Source organism: Drosophila bipectinata, chromosome XL (assembly GCF_030179905.1).
Source record: "Drosophila bipectinata strain 14024-0381.07 chromosome XL, DbipHiC1v2, whole genome shotgun sequence".
In the NCBI taxonomy this organism is placed as follows: domain Eukaryota; kingdom Metazoa; phylum Arthropoda; class Insecta; order Diptera; family Drosophilidae; genus Drosophila; species Drosophila bipectinata.
Window position 1 is genome coordinate 23,766,097 of NC_091734.1, and position 20,898 is coordinate 23,786,994.

Below are 20,898 nucleotides of genomic sequence, written 5' to 3' on the forward strand. Positions count from 1 at the left end.
GACAATTCTCTTCGCATCTGGCAAAAGGAGTTTCGAAATTCTATCGACACAGACATCGCACCTACTCTTACGGCCCGTGGAATCCAATGGCATTTCAACCCACCGCACAGTCCTAATTTTGGAGGACTGTGGGAGGCGAACGTAAAGGCCGTCAAAACTCATCTGTATCGTTCCTTCAAACTCACTGCTATGACCTATGAAGAACTATCTACGGTGCTGACTTAAATCGAATCATGTTTAAACTCACGTCCACTCTGCCCCTTATCAGCAGTTCCAAACGATTTGTCCCCACTTACCCCCGGGCATTTCCTTATAGGAGGACCTTTATTGGCACCTCCGGAACCTTCTCTTTCATCAAGTCCATCAAGGCACGCTTCGTCGACAGTCAACGGCTCCTGAGACAATTTTGGCATCGATGAAGCGCCGATTGGCTTTCACATCTACAAGCACGTCCGAAATGGCGCCAAGGACGAACGAATCTGCAAATTGACGATCTAGTTGTAATCAAGGATGACCGGCTCTCCCCAAACGAATGGAAGATGGCTAGACTAATCGATTTGCACCCTGGAGAAGATGGACAAGTTCGCGTCGACTCACTGAAAACCGAAGTTCAATGCATTACTGTGTCTAGTCATTTGGATTTAAAACCCCCGATCAGAACTGTGACATTACGCCCATGAACGGCATTTGTCACAACAAAATGAGATACCTATCTAGCGTATAGGCGTATACGCCTATAGGTAGCGTAAGGTACCCCGAGCCCATAAGGACGAGGTAAATAAACAAATAAACGAAATGCTAAAACAAGGAATAATAATAATATAATATAATATAATATAGAAGCATTATTAATATAGAAGAAAAATTAAAACTATTAATCAAAAGTGACCCAATTGTAGTCTACCCTGACTTAAAAAGCAGTCAGTGTTTAAAAAAACACTTATTACAAATGCCAGCAACTATGCCTTGGGAGCGGTTCTTATGTAGGATAAAAAAGTTCTATGCTATGCTAGTCGTATTTTACCATATAAACTTATAAACTTAACTATAGCACGATAGAAAAAGATTAATTAGCTATTTTCTGGAGAATTAAACATTTTTATTACTACTTGTATGGGAGAAGATTTATAGTTAAAACCGACCACCGCCCACTAGTATGACTAAAAAATTTAAAAAAACCTTAAAAAACCAAATATGATTTCGAAATTGAATTCATCAAAGGGAAATAAAACGCATTAGCGGATGGACTTAGTAGAATCTGCGATCATAATACCTCCTTAAATAGACCCGAAATAAATTAAAGCTTTTCTATAAACTTAAATGAAACCGATATATTTATGGGCGAACTTATAAATCCAATACAATATCAAAAATAACACAATAAACCAACCTATCACTTCTTCTCAGATCTTATAAACTTGTTTTCCAGAAAATCATCAAATTATGAAACCATTCACAGTGTACAATCATATTACTTAAATTATATACGAAATACATATATAATACAAATACAAATATATACGAAATATACGAAAATAGAAAACCCTCTTAACATATACAAATTACAAATTGTACTGGAAAAATCAGATAAGGAATTAAGAACCATAAAACTCTTGTATAAACGAAAATAAGACATATTATACACACAAATGGCAATAACGAAGATTTATTAGAGATAATGCGAGACATTCTACCTGAAAAAGGCTTAATAGCCATCTTTTGTGAAGACACACCTGTACGTAAAATTCCAGGAATGCTATAGACAATTTTGCTTACAACGTTAATATAAAGGTAATAAGATCATTTTCACTTTTTAACGATATTACAGATAAGGAAGAAATTTTAAAAATAATCGACGAGGAATATTTAGGAAACAACCATTAGGGTATCAACGAAATTTTTAAGAAATAAAAAAGATATATTATTATCCTAACCTTCAGACCACACACTCTAGTCCATCGGATTAAGATCTGGCGAGTAAGGTGACCATTCACAGCATGTGATAAAGTCCGGGAAATTGGCTTTGAACCAGTCCTGAGTCAATTTGGCTCTATGGGCTGACGCTGAATCCTGTTGAAACGTCCACTCCGTATCACCGAAGTGCTGCTGGGCCCAAGGAAGCACAACAGTTTCCAAAATGTCCCGGCGGTACACTTCCTGATTGATTTTGACCCCTTGATCGATGAAAACAAGGGGTGTTTTGCCAGTGGCGCATATTCCTCCCCAAACCATTAAAGACTGCTCACATTGACGGCGTTCGATTATTGCAGAGGTACCTGGAGCTTTAGCAGACCAGCTTCTGTCATTTTGGTGATTGTGCGCCTTTTGGATGGTGAATATCTTCTCGTCCGTGAAAAGAATACGCTCCCATTTTTGACCTGCGGCCCGACGCAAAATATAATACAAAATCTAAAAAAAGTCTCAAACTTCTTTATTCAAAAAAACCAAAGTTTCTACCAAAAACCATTTCCGATCGTTCAGTTATATGACAGCTATAAGATGTAGTCAACCGATCGTTATGACATTTAGTAGGTTGGATTAACTGACTAAAAATAGAATCTGTACTATCTAATAGAATCTAAGTTCCAGCTTTCTATCTTCAAGTTCCGATCATTCATTTCCGATCGTTCAGTTATATGGCAGCTATAAGATATAGTCGGCCGATCCTTATGAAATTTGGCGTGTCGTAATTTTTTGCCAAAAATAGCTCTCGTGTCTAAATTTGAACGCTCTAACTATAAAAACGCCAAAGTTATACCATTTCCGATCAATCAGTTATATGGCAGCTATAGGATATAGTCGGCCGATACCGGTTGTTCCGACTTATATACTGCGTGCCATATAACTATATTTTATAGCTGCCATATAACTGAAAAATCGTAAATAAATCGTAAACCCAACTTTCGTGTTTTTAAAGACAGGAACTTTGTACACATTCCATTTTTGGTCAGTTGATCCCACTTACCGTTTCATAACAATCGCCCGACTATATCTTATAGCTGTAAAAATACCACCTTTGGTATTTTTGAAGATAGAAGCTTGGGACCTTTTTTTATATTTCGAATTGTCAAAAATTGGACTGATTTTAAATTTGATAACAATTTAATTTTTTCTTCTCTTAGGTGTACCGCGAAAACTGTGGGATGGAACTTATGTTGCTCTGGACTGTGGTTCAGGGAAGCCTAGAGGTTATGGCGCATATGCGTGTATTGTATTATTATTATAATATACATATATGCGTATATTAAGAAATTATGCGTGGAGATTTTATGCTTTCGTCCTGTGTTATTATAATAGAAATTCTTGGCAACGCGATAACCTCATTTAATTAGACAAGTCACCCACCATTAAAAAGAGAACCACCACCATCAAACAACCCGTAAATAAAATCATGAAAGTAGATAATATGGAGGAGGATCATTTTTTAGACCAGACTCTGTAATAAAATAAAATTAAATAACTGTTTAAAAATTTTGATATTTTGATAAAATAACTGTTTGAAATTTTGAAAAACGAGAGTGTCAACTCTCTAATACGAAGAAATAATACGACCAAGCAAAACTTGGAATTATAAGGACCTTCCAATAAAGAAAATAAATTTTATTATCTATAAAAAACTGGACAAATGTACGATACCTGATAGGTACTAAATTCAGCATCCATCTGTATATCTATCCAATTTGGGAAAGACTAAAATTTAGAATCTAATCTGGCTTTTATCAGATATTGATGAACGAAACTGATATGTACACTGCCGCTCAACTGAATAGGTTCATAAATCCGCTTGCATTTTTAAAGATTCGTTTATCACATATTGATCGTAGCATTGTTTTTTTAAATACATTTCAACTTAAAATTTGTATTAATCAGTGTGTGCTAGTAAAGAACCGTTTGTCCTAATTACCTAATTACCTAGAACCTAATTACCATTTCTTTACATATTCTGTTTTGCTATTGCTTCCGCTAATTTCTGTGCAATTTTTTGGTTCATCTGAATAGGTCCAGCTGAAAGATTTTTAGTTTGGAAATAAACTTGGTGGCTTAGTGATAAATTTTTTTATGCAAATTTTTAAATTCATATATTTTCTTTAAATTAATTGAAAAATGGGACAATTATCCGAGTTTGAAAGAGGCCAAATTAAAACCTATCGTGAAAGTAGTCTTAGCCATCGCAAAATCGTTCAAAAAATTGGACAAAGCCAAAATTATGTGAGTAATTTTGTGAGAAACAAATCAGAATATGGTAAAAATATGAAAAGCGGTGTCAAATACGCAAACTCTGCGGCAGACAGGAGGCATATTGTGCGATCTGCGTCCAATTCACATTCGTTCGCAACCAGTTTATTATTCTCAACGATCAACTTTATAAGCAGTATATCATGATAAATTAAATTTTCGTAACGATCCAAGCTCCTTCTATTCTTTTGTTAATATGAAACGTAAATCAAATCTTTTTCCTCTTTCCCTATCATATAAAAACATTTCACATTCTTCTGAGCAAGGTATTGTTAATCTCTTTGCGTCATTTTTTCAAACCACTTATTCGTCCGATTCATATAACCTCAATTCTTCTTATCCTTATAAATTACCACATAAAAACAACATTTACTTTTCAAAATTTCGAATTCGAAGCTCTTTCAACAATAGATATCTCATTCCCTGCTGGTCCTGACAATGTTCCTAGCTGTGTTCGAAGGTACTGTTCTAATATCCTTTGCTATCCTCTCACTATCTCATTCGACTTATCCATGGAGTTGGCATGTCTTCCCAAGCGATGGAATGAATCATTTATTATTCCGCTTCATAAGAAAGGCTCTAAAGCTATTATTGAGAACTACCGGGGGATTTCTAAGCTATCTGCGATTCCCAAACTGCTTGAGAAACTGGTTACTTTCTAACTGCAACATTTTTGTAAAAGCATTATTCCCACTTCACAGCATGGTTTTGTCAAGCATCACTCTACCACAACTAACCTTCTTGAATTCACTTCGTTTATCCACAGAGGTTTTCTGAGCCGCATGCAAACTGATGTGTACACTGACTTTAGTAAAGCGTTTGACTCTGTGAACCACTCTGTGAACCGTTTGACTCTCCTCCTTTATAAGCTGTGTCTTATGGGGTTTTTCTCTAGTACAGTGGTTGACCTCTTATCTAGCCAACCGCACGCAGCGTGTTTTGTTTAAAAACAGTTCATCACAGATTATAAACGTTTCATCGGGTTTCCCACAAGGTAGTCACATATGACCTCTTCTGTTTGTTCTTTTTGTCAACGATTTACCTAGTGTTGTAAACTATGCTACTACATTTATGTATGCTGATGATGTCAAGTTATGTCTTTTTTCCCCGACCATTTCCTTCATAGAAACCTGTAATTAGACCTTAACGAAGTCTTCTTGTGGTGCTCAAACAATCTCCTTTTACTTAACTGCTCTAAGTGTAAGGTTATGACGTTCAATCGCAGTGTGCCTCACATCGTTTCGTACTCTCTTGGGAATAACGTCTTAGATCGTGTTTCCCTTATTAGCGATCTTGGAGTCATTTTTGACAATAAGTTGTCCTTCAACGAACACATCACTAACAGTTAATAAAGCCAGAGGTGTGCTAGCTTTTATTAAACGTTGGTCTAAAGAATTTAGTGATCCTTTCACAACTAAAACTCTATATGTATCGTTGGTTTTTCCTATCTTGGAATACTGTTCTAGCGTTTGGAGTCCGCAATACTTTGTTCACCAAAGGAGGATTGAATCTGTGCAAAACCACTTTCTGCTATTTGTGTTAAAAAGCTTAAACTGGGATACTGCTACTTGCCTCTCGTCGTATCATTGCCGGTTAAAACTATTAAACCTACCTCCTTTAAAAGAGCGCCGTACTTGTGCTGGGGTTGTGCTACTTCATGTGCTTAGAAGTACAAGTACTTCTTGAAAAATTAATGTTCTCTGTTCCTTATAGAGTAACTAGATCCTTCCGACCCCTTTGGTTACCAATTTCTAGGTATAATTTTGCTGAGCACGATCCAATTCGCGTTATTTGTAAAAATTATAGCTCACTATAACTCATAACTAGATGTAATTAAATCCAAAATTATGGAATATCTTTTAACTTAATTTATCCTTACTTTTAGTTATAATAATCTACATTCTTAAATAACAGATCCTTTTTATAATAAATAAATAAATAAATTTTAATAATTTCATAAGGATTGGCCGACTATATCCTATAGCTGCCATCTAACTGAACGATCGGAAATGGTTTTTGGTAGAAATACCAACTTTGGTATTTTAGAAGATAGAAGTTTGGGACTTTTTTCAGATTTTTTATTATAATAAATTGGGTTATATAATCTTATTCTCATAAGGATCGGCCAACTATATCCGATTTTAACTGCAAGGGTATATCAACTTTGGCTTCGCCCGAAGTTAGCTTTCCTTTCTTGTTTTATTTGATTTTAAGATAAGAATATATTTAAGGATTAAGAATTCAAACAAAAATTAAAACACAAAAGCAACGCCTTATTTCCATCTCAAAACTGTTAAAAATTAAATTTTGGAAATAAGTTCAACTCCCTTTATTATATAAAATTAAATTTAAGTTTAAGTTTTTAAATTTAAGCCGCATACATCATTAAAGGGTTAATAAACACATCCTATTGTTGTTCTGCTATAAAAATATTAAAACAATGTTGTTTTTATGCATTTTTTTAGATCATTTACTCGGAAAATAATGAAAATCACGAAGAAAGCCATTCGACAGATCGAGAGGTCACCAAGACTTATAGCCCAGAGGCCCAGTGCATTCGACCAATTGATGCCGTGAATACAACAATAAATACTCTAAGCTTAAGTGCAAAAGCACTTTCGTTGGTCCTGCCTCAAGTATGCTCGTTGCCACTCTCGACATTTTCTAGTTCTCCCACCCACCATGGAAGCCCAAGCCCTATGGACTGCGGATCTGCGTCAATTTTAGGCGCCGGCCCAGTCGCTTTACCTAGAAATATTGCTACCTCTAATGCTTCTTCTGCAGCCTTTATGCAACGTGGTGCGCACGCACCGTTAACCTTTACGACGGCCACATTTGCCCAGACAAAGTTTGGCAGCACCAAGTTAAAAACTAGTTCCAAACGCACTAACAGGTAAGTCTTTATCTCCGTCGAAAAATAACATTTTTGCATTTCAAGGAAACTGTCGGCCTTAAAATAAACAGTTATTTAAAAGTGTTTTAAAAATATATTTTCGTAAAAAATTTGACTATTATTTAATTTTGCCGCAGCCATTTTTAGAAAGCTTTAAAGTGGAAGGAGTAGTATTAAAATTGAAGTGAAGAAGAGTTCGTTAAAAATTCAAGCCAATAAACATTTCGGCTAAGAAATCATCAAACACTGACAGATTATAATCACATATTTTATTTTATGTGCCTTTTTTATTTAAACCATGTTAATTTAACACACTACTTTTGTTCCTTTTCTTGTTGGATTGCTCCTAAATATGGGAAAAGAAAAGTCATTTCCATGTGTTGCGTCTAGCATATGCGACGGTGAATTATAAGAAGAACTTTTCGTGAGTTCCTCATTCCCTTTACTTGCTGTTAGTCAAAGGTATTTTCAGAGTCGAATTTAGGTGTGTGGGGGCCCTGGGGCAAAAGACTTGTGAAGGACCTTTATGTCGCACAAAATTCGACTTTTTAAATCGACTTATACTTTTGCTCATATAAAACTTAATTGATACGTATTTACAGTGCGTTTATTTACTTTTAAATCTATCATTGGTCATTGTTTTGGTCATTGAATACATATACCAGTATTCGTACAAGTATTGTTTATAGATCGTGCAAACCATTGAGCTAAACCAAATTTTTTTTTCTAGATCTTTTTGAAGAAAAATCATCAATGATCTCTTCGAAATTCTTTTCTCGTAGCAAATCATTTTCAATGCTGAGCCATGATAAAGAGGATAGGCGCTGGTACAGCGTTTTGAATAATAGGAACTGGACTCATTATACCCTTGCAGAGGGTATTATAATTTTGTCCAAAAGTGTGCAACGCAGTGAAGGAGACATCTCCGACCCTATAAAGTATATATATTCTTGATCAGGATCACCTCCTGAGTTGATATGAGCATGTCCGTCTGTCCGTCTGTCCGTCTGTCCTTCTGTCCGTCTGTCTGTCTGGCACTGCGTGCAAAGGAAAGAAGGGTGTGTGCAAAGTTTCAAGTCGATAGCTTTAAAACTGAGAGACTAGTTTGCGTAGAAATAGACAAACTAGCTTGCGTAGAAACAGACAGACGGACAGACAGACGGACAGACGGACATGCTCATAAAAACTCAGGAGGTGATCCTGATCAAGAATATATATACTTTATAGGGTCGGAGATGTCTCCTTCACTGCGTTGCACACTTTTGACCAAAATTAAAAATAAATATGTATTTTTCAAATAAATATGTATTTTTAAATAGATTTGTGGAGGCCCCCAGTTTGTGGGGGCGCCAGGACAGTGACCCGTGTTAAATCCGGGCAGGGTATTTTTCTGTTAGATTACTGAAAACTTTTCACTCCAAGAAACACTTTCTTGTTTTCGTGGTAGAATGGTCCACTTCGTTTTGATAAATATTTTCAGCGCAAAGAATTTTTTTGTCCATTAGTTCATTATTAAAATTATAATAAAAAGGTGGACAAAAATTAAGCTATTTAATAATAGCTAAATATTGAAAATTTTTTTTATTATTTTTTTATTTATATTTATATCCTTGCAGAGGGTATTATAATTTAGTCCAAAAGTGTGCCACGCAGTAAAGAAGACGTCTCCGACCGTATAAAGAATATATATTCTTAATCAGGATCAGCTCCTGAGTTGATATGAGTGCATGTCCGTCTGTCTGTTGGCTTCTACGCAAACTACTTTCTCAGTCGGAACGGCCGAAATCGGGCCACTATATCCTATAGATGCCATATAGCTGATTGATCGCAAATGCTTTAACTTTAATGTTTTTAGAGTTAAAAAAAAGGGTTTCTGAATGAATGCAAAAAATCGAAACGATCGGCCGACTATATCTTAAAGCTGCCATATAACTGAATGATCGGACATGGTATTTAGTAAAAATACCCTCTTTTGTGTTCTAGATTTTGTATAGTAATAAATTGATTATATTATGATCTTCTCATAAGGTTTTGACAACTCTATCCGATGTTTTTGATATATATCCGGATTTAACTGCAAGGGTATATTTACTTCGGCTTCAACCGAAGTTAGCTTTCCTTTCCTGTTGTTAGTGATTTCTTCTACGACTAAGTATTTGCAATGGAAGTTAACAAGATTCTGTAAGTTCCAACTTTCTCTTACCAAACACACGAAAGTTGCCTCATTTCCGATCGTTTGTATGGCAGCTATAAGATATAGTCGGCCGATCCTTACGAAATTTAGCATGTGGTTTTTTTTCCCAAAAATAGCTTTCATGTAAAATTTGAACTTTTTAACTCTTAAAACACAGAAGTTAAACCATTTCCAATCAATCAGTTATATGGCAGCTATAGGATATAGTCGGCCGATCCCGGCCATTCCGACTCATATACTGCGTGCAAAGGAAAGAAGGGTGTGTGCAAAGTTTCAAGATGATAGTTTTAGAACTGAAAGACTAGTTTGCGTAGAAACAGACAGACGGACAGACGGACAGACGGACATGCTCATATCAACTCAGGAGGTGATCCTGATCAAGAATATATATACTTTATAGAGTCGGAGATGTCTCCTTCACAGCGTTGCACACTTTTGGCCAAAATTATAATACCCTCTGCAAGGTTATGAAAACGTAAGGCTTTACGAGTAGTAAATATCGAAATGTTAGTGCTGATCTTCTATTTTAGAAATAGTAGCTTCCCCGATGAAGATTTGAATTGGATTTCTATTATATTTATTTGTCATCGTTATTAGATATATCTTGAATAAAAGTATAAAATAAATATATCTATTCTGGTGTACAAGAATTTATTTATTAAGTTATTTTTCATTGGAATTTGAATTTCGTATAGTATTTAGGGGTACAATGAACCCTTGTGTTAATATTTGGTTGCAAATATTCCTTTAAAATTGTGACTTTATTTTCTGGTTGGTCATATTCGATAATATGGCGTTTGTTGAATAACAACAATTAGAAGTTGCTGTTTAAATTGGTTGAGTGGTTTTTTGTTTCACTTTTTATGATATCAAAGCTACTTTCTGCTGAGTGTAAAGTGCCTGAAGCACTGGATTTTTCATGATCTTCTTCTGTAAAATTATTTTTTTCGATTCTTGAAGGGGCATCGGCTTCTTTCATTGTCAAGACACTTCATATAAATAGTTTCTTAAGTTTCTTAGTGCCCATACTATTGCTAAATGTTCTTTTTTTTCGTCGCATTCTTTCATTTTTGTTAAGTTTTTTAGAAACCGGATTTCCTTTTCGGTTGTTATTATAAACTGTTTTGAATAATCAGTTTGGGCTCTTTAAGTCTTTAAGGTAATTAAAAGCCTGTATTGCGGTCTCCTATAGAGTAATTGAAACATTTTTTGACATTCTCTTAGAAACTTTTCCGTTAGAGCCTTCTAAAATTCTAGTTAATGGTATGGTTAAATGTAATTTCCTATTGTATACTGATAGGTCTAGTATATCAGGAAACTACGCAGTTCCGATATTTTTTGGGAGTGAATATTTGGAAGTGGTTTCTACATTTTTAGGGTAGGTTTTAATAGATGGAGGAGTCCTTTCCCCTCTCCTTCTTAAGATAGGTACCAGCTCGAATGTATGTAATATGAAAGAGGGTGCAGGCAAGGGAGTGGCGAATGCGGACGAAGTTGCCATTATTTTCACCGGAAAATACCCTCAGTCCCTGTTCGACTTCGTGAGGAGCAAAAAACTGGAAGCTCTGGCAAACTGGATATGCAGAAATGACCTTGGAATAATCGCGCAAAAAAATAAAGCTAGACCTCTTCAGTAGAAGACTCCAAAACCCAGCACATACCCTACCAATATTAAACAACCAGAGGCTCACCTTCAGCGACGGAGTAAAGTACCTAGGGATGAAACTAGATAGGAAGCCAAATGGAAATCTAAGCATTGAAGAAAGGTCGAAAAATCCGCCATACCGGTATGGTGTTGGAAGAGTTGGAAAAAATTCAAGTATGGAGCAGGCATAAATGGCGGCAATCAGGCTACAAAAAAATAGCAGTGAAACCCGAACAAAACCGAGAACTGCACTCTTTTATTAAACGATACCAAAATTTTTAGCAGAACAGACTACTGTACTACTAAGAAACACATAAAAACTCTTTTCAGTACCATGATTACCGAAAGAGAGGAATCGGAGGCTCAAGCTCCCAGCCCCAAGAATGTAATATGCAGATGGGTTAGATCGATCAGCTCGATCACCAGAAGCTCAAAAACAGATTCAGTGTCACAAGCCTCATCTGGGGCCCTGGTCGCAGGGACATCAGAGGTACCACCACACCACTCCAACCTAATATGGAGCCTAAAATCCAAACTCCTCTCACAAACTCTAGCCTAGGGAAGCCAATAACAGAAAAATTTTACTTCACTGGGAATATGCCCCAAATTGCCGGTTGGAAAAAAGAATAAATGGAACAGGCATAACTGGCGCAATCAGGCTAAAACAAAAACACCAGTGGAACCCAAACAAAACCGGGAATTCCACTCCTCCATATGCTTGTATAGTTTTACCGAACGCGCGTCTGGCATACTATCGCTTTGACGCTACCCTGCTACCAGCCTACACTCAAAATAAAATTAACCCTAAAATTGAGAAATTCGCCCTAACTTTTGATCCTTTAGGGATATTGCCAATATTGTCCTATGTCTTTATAAAGGGACCCTAGAACAATAATTGACAACAACAACAATAACAAACAAGAAAGGAAAGCTAACTTCGGGCGGAGCCGAAGTGTATATACCCTTGCAGTTAAAACCGGATATATATCGCAAACATCGGATATACCATAGTTGGCCGCTCCTTATGGGAATATGAATATATAATCCAATTTATTACAATACAAAATCTAAAAAAAGTCCCAAACTTCTATCTTAAAACATACCGAAGTTGGTATTTCTACCAAAAACCATTTCCGATCGTTCAGTTATATGGCAGCTATAAGATATAGTCGGCTGATCGTTATGAAATTCGGTAGGTCGGATAAACTGACCAAAAATATAATATGTACAAAGTTCCAGCTTTCTATCTTCAAAAACACGAAAGTTGGGTCATTTCCGATCGTTCAGTTATATGGCAGCTATAGAATATAGTCGGCCGATTCCGCACGTTCCGCACTGCGTGCAAAGGAAAGAAGGGTGTGTGCAAAGTTTCAAGTCGATAGCTTTAAAACTGAGAGTCTAGTTTGCGTAGAAACAGACAGACAGACGGACATGCTCATATCAACTCAGGAGGTGATCCTGATCAAGAATATATATACTTTATAGGGTCGGAGATGTCTCCATCACTGCGTTGCACACTTTTGACCAAAATTATAATACCCTCTGCAAGGGTATTAAAATGCATTTTACCTGTGTTTGTTGCAATTATTTAATATAAGGTCAACTGTTACATACAGAGCAGTAGCAGCAGATATACACAATTACCAAAACAATGATAATAATGATAATGATAATCATCATAATGATCAACCAGTAAAACAATTAGGTACATTAATTTTCAATTTATTATGCATTAATGACATAATATTTTGAATTTTATGTATTTTTATAATTTTTATTTAATTTTAGGAATAACAATTTTGACAGCGACTCGCTCGACAAGTTGCACCTTTGGTCGGTTAGCATTATTTTAAGCGCAGAAAAGGCGCACTCTACGCTAACTTGGGTAGCTGGAACCGCGAGCACCACCTTAGCAAGCTGATATAAATTCGGGTACTGAAATTGCTTCTCACTCCAGTACTGCATTATATCAGCGCCTAGGCTGATGGGCTTCGGGCTGTAACTATCAATTTCAGCATATCCCTTTAATAATTCCTGCTGCCCATCATCGTCAGCTTCCTCTTCAGCATCGACCTCAATGCTACTTAAAAGCTCGGTCAAGAGCGAGCAAGACTGAGAATTTTGCGAAAGCAAATTGGTCTCTGTCAAGCTAGAGGTTGAGCTGGCTTCATCTGTATCAATCTGAAAATATTTTGAATTAATTATTGTTTATTATTTATATAAAATGAATTTACTAACCTTTTCCTTCAACTGCCACAGTTGGCGTAAGAGCTTTTTAAACTCCGTTTTCGCGCGCATCACGTTTTTAAGCTGTTGCAGCAATATGCGACGTAAGCGTGGGTCCAGAAAGAGGCTGCAAATAACGACTTTATTTGCTAACAGGCTTTCTTCTCGCGCCTCAATAGCAAGCCTCAACGCTTTAATATAAGTAGTCTGCTTTGCCCCGACTGTGAGCTTGAGTTCCATCCAAAGCTAGTAGATAATAAATAATTGGCTGCTTTGAAATTGCATTGTTGCCATGTAAGCTGGCTCCAAAGCTTTCACCAATTGTTTTAAATCCAACCACTCAGTCGGAGTCAGCTTCATTGAATTTTTGACGTGGCGCTCCAAAAGGTCTCAAAGCCCAGCAGTTTACTCAACATATTATATGTTGAGCTCCATCGAGTCGCAACATCAATTACATGCTGCGGTAATGCTGCCTCAGTTATCAAATGCCTAAATATATACAAAAAAAATAGTTAATTTATAAAAGGTAATAAATAAAATGTTATGAAACAGACCTGTAGGTTGGCGTCCTTTACAGCTTCACAAGCTTTCGCGCCTTAGAAATAAAATCAGCTGCTTCCAAGTCTTCCAGGAAGTCCTTCACAGCTAGCTGAAGGGTGTGTGCTGCACAACGTACGGAGGTGATAAAACCAATGCTAGTATTAAACATTAGCTTTTCCTCATCCTCGTCGTCCTCGTCAATGTCAGTATCATTAAGCAGCTCAACTGGTTTCACCATATTTCGGCCATTGTCAGTGGTTATGGTGTATATTTGCTGCTTCTGAATCGCGAATTGGCTCAGCAGTGACTCAATTTCAGAGATGTTTCTGGACGTGTGCGACATCTTTAACTCTTTAACCCAAGGTCCTTATCGCAATACCAGTGTCGTGAATATATTGCACATTTACGCACAAGATCCGACGATTACACCGGGTGGCTGTGTCCGTTTTATGGTAAGCATTTTGTCCGTGAGACTGGCCATTATGCTGTTTTCAACGTCATTATATTTTTCCTCCACCATGCCCATTATGTTTCTGGACAAAACAGCCGGCATATCCAGTGCAAAAAATATTTGAAACGTTAGCGTTTTGAAGCACTCCGAATCAAAAATAGCCAACGGAAGCTTTTCCAGCGTCACCAAATCGATGCACGCATCCTTCACTTCATTTTGCCCATCGTTATTGCAAATTTAATTTTTTTTTTCGCCAGCTTCGTTTTCCTGAATGTTAGCTATCTCAGCTTCATACTTCGATTCATGCTTAGTTTGCATATGCCGCTTCATGTTGCACACGTACTCGCCAGCTAACGTTGATTTGCAAATTTTGCACTCGGAAACATTATTTCCCGCGTGGAAAATAAAAAATTTGCGGAGAACAAAATTTCGTTTGCGACCCATATCGAAACACAATAGAAATGATTTACAATAAGTCATTCTTACTGATAAGTTTCAGTCTTACCAGGTCTATGCATATGAAACTGTGTTTTACTTCATTGTTAATTATCGGTAACAAAGTGATCGAAAATTGTTGGTAAAATATTTTTTGTAGCATCTTTTGACATCTGGGAACACTGCTTAAACGTTATTCGCGAGTTTTTTTCCAAGAGCAATTTTTTTTCTAATATTGAATATATTCTAATATTAATATTGAGTTTTGTACCCACAAACCACTATTAGCGGACATTGAAAAATGACTTGCGAAATTCTCTTGGAAATTCTCGTTTTTGCATTGAATTGTCACTGGAAATGAAAAGTTGATATATTTTCAAAACCCAAAATGAAAAAAATCCTATGTTAGTCCAGGCCAGCCGGCCCAATCCCAATCTCGGCCAAACCGGAATCAGGCCGGAATCGTTTGGTATGAGCTCCTAAAACCGGGTGAAACCATTGATAGCAAACGCTACCAGCAACAATTGGAAGAATTGAAAGAATCTCTGCTCCAAAAACGCCCAGAATACGCAAAAATGCCCAGAATTGGGAAACGCAATCTCATATGCATAGACCTGGTAGACAAAGATAAGCGCTACTAAAAATAGATCTAAGCGCGTGCGCCTCCGCTGTCTTCTTTTGTTTTCTCATATTATGTTATAAATGCATAATAAATTGAAAATTAATGTACCTAATTGTTTTACTTGTTGATCATGATAATGATTATCATTATCATTATTATCATTGTTTTGGTAATTGTGTATATCTGCTGCTGCTACTGCTCTGTATGTAACAGTTGACCTTATATTAAATAATTGCAACAAACACAGGTAAAATGCATTTTTTTGTTATTGTTGTTGTTGTCAGTTATTGCTCTAGGGTCCCTTCATAAGGACATAGGACAATTTTGGCAATATCCTTAAAGGATCAAAAGTTATTGCTTGGTGAGTTTTATTTTGATCAAAAGAAATAAAAATCACGAATAATCATTATTTTGAGTTTTATTTTTTTTGTTCAAGCTTAATGATTATTTGTGATTTTTATTTTTTTCGATCAAAAATAATTATTAGTCTTGATTTAAAAAATTAAAAATCAAGTAATCATTATAAAGTAATTTTTAAAATATTACTTATAATGATTACGGTCCCTGGTTAATCACTCACTCTTGTTGAGTAAACTGAATCGTCACGGTTAACGTCACGGTTTGTGGTCACGGGGGTCTAACCTCGCATCATGGTTTGTCACGCAGGGGGGGGAGGGGGTCAAAAAAGTCTGAAATTCGCGTCACGCAATATATGGACGGCCCCTAAGAGGAGTTAGTAAGATAGTATAAGACAGCCCCTTAGCTTAACAAACTTCAAGTAGCATAATAGCGCCCCTCGGTCGTCTGGGCCTCTAAGCTTTATGATGAATACAGGAATTCTAAATAAAACTATTTCTCAGCCTAAAATACAACAGGTTATGGGCCCAGCACGCTTCCACTGCGCCAGAGAATAGTTCAAAGAAGGATAGTGAACAAATAGTGAGTTCAAATGGCAAATCTCAATTTGTGGTGAAATTGCCGGCACACACATATATACATCACGTGTGCATGTAAAAGTCTTATTGGCAACAGAGGAAAGAAGCGTGTTCGTTGCTTGTGTAGCTACGTGAAATGTTAGCTTGTGTAGCATAACTAAACGCAGATCAAAAAGCAAAATGAGTATTGCTAGTATACGCATAGAGCCTTTGGGCAAAGACAATTTCGACACCTGGAAAATACAAATGCAGGCCCTTTTGATAAAAAATGACTCGTGGAAATAAGTCAACGGGACTCTTTTAAAACCCGAAGATAATTTCGCACAACGGATAAACGAAGATGCAAAGGCTAAGTCCGATCTCATTTTGGCCATGTCAACATCGGAACTTAGGCATACGAAGAACTGCGAAACTGCAAATTATATATGGGAGATACAGGGCCAGCCCGTAAAGCAGCACTGTTGAAATCGCTGATCTTACTGAAAATGAATGCAGGCGGAGATATGAGAAGCCACATAGATAAGTTTTCCGATTTAGTTGACAAAATAAACGAAGTTAATCTGCTGAATATTGACGATCTGTTAACCATCTTGCTACTATACAGTATACCAGAGGAGTACGAACAGTTTCGAATTGCGATTGAAACTCAGGAAAACGTAATATCAACAGAAGCACTAAAAATTTAGTTACTAGACGAATACGAGGCAAGAAACAGAAATCCAAGCGAGTCGACGCCTGGAGCATTGTTGGTGCACAAGAAGTATAATCCCAGCAAGCCGAAACAACTAAGCACCAATCAAAAATTTAAGTTTAAATGTTACAGCTGTGGAAAAGTCGGTCACCGTGCAGCTGAGTGCAGATCAAAGCCAATGAAGAACCAGAGCGAAAGCATATACATCAACATAGCTAATTATACAAACAGTGATTGCAGTAACTGGTGTCTAGACTCTGGAGCAACGTCACACATGTGCTCACAGAAAAATATGTTCGAGACCCTGGAGCCAACTGGAGGCTCGAAGCTCAGACTGGCAAACAATGAGGCCACAGATATAAAAGGATGTGGATCCGTGCAGTTCTCCCCAAACAACAAGTTCACCGCCAGCCTGAAAAACGCACTCTATGTGCCGGATTTAAGAACCAATCTCTTATCGGTCTCAAAAATATGTGATCACGGCTTCAATGTAATATTCAAGAAAGAGAAAGCTGAGGTAGTTAGATTCAAGGGAGGAGAATTAATTTTTACCGCTCCTCGCAAGTTGGACTTGTACCAGATCGAGGAAACACACGAAAGCAGCCAGATCGCTATAAGTAAGCAAAACAGCATCAAAGAATGGCATGAGCGTTTCGGCCATCTAAATGAGCCGGATCTGAAAGAACTGATCGGAAAAGGCAAAGGTCAAGGAGCTAAGGTAAACCTGAAGGAGAGTCTCCCAATTTGTGAAATATGCATCAAGGGGAAGCAGTCCCAGAAGCCGTTCCCAGTATCGAATTCAAGGGCAAGGGATGTACTAGAAATAATCCACAGCGACGTATGCGGGCCCATGCGAGTAAACAGCCACGGAGGCAGCCGTTATTTTCTGACATTTACAGATAACTTCCCAGTCGCATCCCAGTTGTGAAGCATATGCAGAAGCATATAGTTATAAGCAAGTTTATAAGAAGTAAGCATACGCTTACTCACTGGACAAACGATCGAAGAGTAAGTTCAGCTCAAAATCCAGGAAATGTGTTTTCGTGGGATACTGCAGCGATGCCAAGCTTAAAGGCTGTATGATGTACAAACCAAAACGTTAATTAAAAGCCAAGATGTCGTTTTTACACACTTATTTGGGCATGACTATAAGTACGAGGATTTTATGGAATTCCCAATCAATATCGACATTGAACCAGTAGCAGTTGATCGACCAGAAAATGACGACCCAGATGACAACGATGGCAGCCAAACTGAAGATCCCCAGCCAGAGGACCCTGAACCAGATGATGAACAACCAGAACCGGAAATATTGATGAAACGTGGACGCGGAAGGCCAAAGAAGATATTAACAGGCAAACCAGGAAGGCCCAAGTTAATTTACAATCAAATAATTGCAGACCGAATCGACACATCAAACCAGCAGCCCGAGTCACATCAAGAAGACATATTCTATGAAGCCACCTCACTTGCAATGAACTCAAAGGAGCTAACTGCGAGCGCAGCTCTTAGAGGCACGAACGCCATCGAATGGAAGGAGGCATTGATAAACGAATACAAGTCATTGAAAAAGAACAATACATGGGAGGTTGTCGATCGTCAGAAAAACCATAAGGTTATCGAAACGAAGTGGGTGCTACGAACAAAATATTCGCCCGACGGAAAGATAAATTGTCGAAAAGCTCGATTGGTCGCAAAAGGATTTACACAACGCGAAGGTATTGATTACGACGAGACCTTTTCTCCAGTATCCCGAATGAGCTCAATAAGGACATTAATAGCTTTAGCCACGGAACTCGGATTGGATGTTCACCAATTCGATTTCAACAGCGCCTATTTAAATGGGGACATCGAGGAAGAACTTTATGTCAGCGTCCCACCTGAGTTCCAGGAAATATTGACAGCAAATGAGAAGAAGATGTATGGCCCCGAGAAAGTTTGCAAGTTAAGAAAGGCACTATATGGTCTAAAGCAGAGCGGTCGCCAATGGTACAAAAAGCTAGACTGCCAACTCAAAGAACTGAATCTTAAACCACTCGCAGCCGATCAGTGCGTGTACTTAAAACGTGAACGAAATGGGATCCTGATAGTATCGCTTTACGTAGACGACCTCATAATAGCAACAAATAACGTCCAAATGTTTTCGCAGTTGAAGCATGAATTGTCTAACAAATTCCAGATGAAAGATTTGGGCAAGATATCGTATTGTTTGGGCATAGAATTTAAACAAAGCGAAGACAAGACAGAGTTCACCATGGCCCAACCAAAGTATATAGCAGACATCCTGAAACGTTTCAACATGGAAAACTTCAAGCCTGTAAATACTCCAATTAATACAAGCGAAAAATTATCTACGGAAATGTGTCCAACCACAGAAAGCGAAAAGGAAGAAATGTCTAGTGTGCCATATCAGAGTTTGGTAGGAGCCTTAATGTGGTTGGCAGTATCAACGCGCCCTGATATAGCGTTCGCAGTGAGTGCACTAAGCCAATATAACACAAATTTTGGGAAACAGCACTGGATGGCTGCAAAAAGGGTATTACGCTACTTAAAAGGAACCCAAAACCATGGCTTGTTTTATAAACGAAATGGCCAAAACCTAGTAGGCTACGCAGATGCTGACTGGGCCGCAAACATTGACGATCGCAGATCTTTCACAGGTTTTGCCTTCAAGTTCGCAAGTGCAGCAATATCCTGGGAAAGTAGAAAGCAACGGACGGTTGCATTGTCAAGCACAGAGGCGGAGTACATGGCGCTATCATACTCATCAAAAGAAGCGGTTCACCTTAGAAGTTTCCTTAGCGAAGTTTTGGGGCAACTGGAGACAACTGTCATTCACAACGACAATCAAGGAGCCGGTCAACTTGCTTGCAACCCTGTATTTCACAAACGCACCAAGCATGTTGACATCCGCCACCATTTCATCCGAGAGCTGGTTGAAGAGGGAACTATATCCGTGAATTACATATCAACGACCGAGATGCCAGCAGAAATATTAACAAAAGGAATTGGAGCCTCAAAACACAACACCTGTAAGACATCCTTGGGTGTACGTCCAGCCGATTAGCAGCTTACCAATTGAGGGGAAGTATTGGAAATACAATTGGCAGCACTACCCGATATATATCGGGAGCTTTGTTATTTTTATAAGTATCTCCTCCAAGGCTTCTTCTTCCGTTCTGTCGCCTCTATCGCCAACAACCTTGTTCTACAACACCTTCATTATAATAAATAAATAGAACCTAAATAGAACCTCAGCCTAAAATACAACAGCGACTATTTCTATATTTGAGAAAAACTTCTTTGATTGAGGAAATTTTTCTTGTTTTCAGAAAATTTTTTCTAGAAACTAGAAATTCTTTCTTGTATTTAGAAAAAATTAAGTTTTATGGCGAATTTCTAAATTTTAGGGTAAATTTTATTTTGAGTGTACGTCTTCGAATTCTGGAAGTGCGGAGGACCCCCGCACTTTAGTATTCCTCAATTAAGTGGTCATGAAGCTCATTGACTACCTTCCGTCAGAGGTTATGAGAATCAGCCCTTTGGATTCCCCATAAAGGCGAACGATCGGTTAGTCGGCTGCGGCTGGACCTTCTTCTTGTTCACCTAGGCCCCACCTCCGGTCGACCTCTGCCTTTTTGAACTCTGCGGCTTTTTTGGCTCCAGACTCACTTCCGTCCTTGCCGGTTAAAAGTCGGCAGCTCCTTGGTCTTTGAGAACCTTGAAGTTGGACGAATCATTGACTCCATTTCCAGATTTCCTGAAGAAGTTTCAATCCCCACTTTGGTTTTTGTTTGTAAATTTGAAGAATTCATGCTTTGGACCCACTAGAAGGCGGAAAGGGGTTCGTCCATCATGACTTAGCCCGCTTAAAACAATAAGCCCGGTTAATACTGGAGGGACGGCAGGTCCTCCAGAGTTCTCATATTCTCACGAATAATCATTATTTTGAGTTTTATATTTTTTGTTCAAGCTTAATGATTATTTGTCATTTTTATTTTTTTCGATCAAAAATAATTATTAGTCTTGA

General features: G+C 37.7%; 1 protein-coding gene across 6 annotated transcripts in view; it reads left to right on the forward strand.

Moving 5' to 3' along the window:
- Positions 1–20,898, forward strand: part of LOC108118554 (protein Tob1-like) — a 463,756-nt gene that overhangs the window by 200,717 nt on the left and 242,141 nt on the right. For all 6 annotated transcript variants that reach the window (XM_070280407.1, XM_070280409.1, XM_070280415.1 and 3 more), the window contains exon 3: positions 6,702–7,129. In XM_070280407.1, the coding sequence (XP_070136508.1) occupies positions 6,702–7,129 (428 nt within the window). The remainder of the gene's footprint in view (positions 1–6,701; positions 7,130–20,898) is intronic.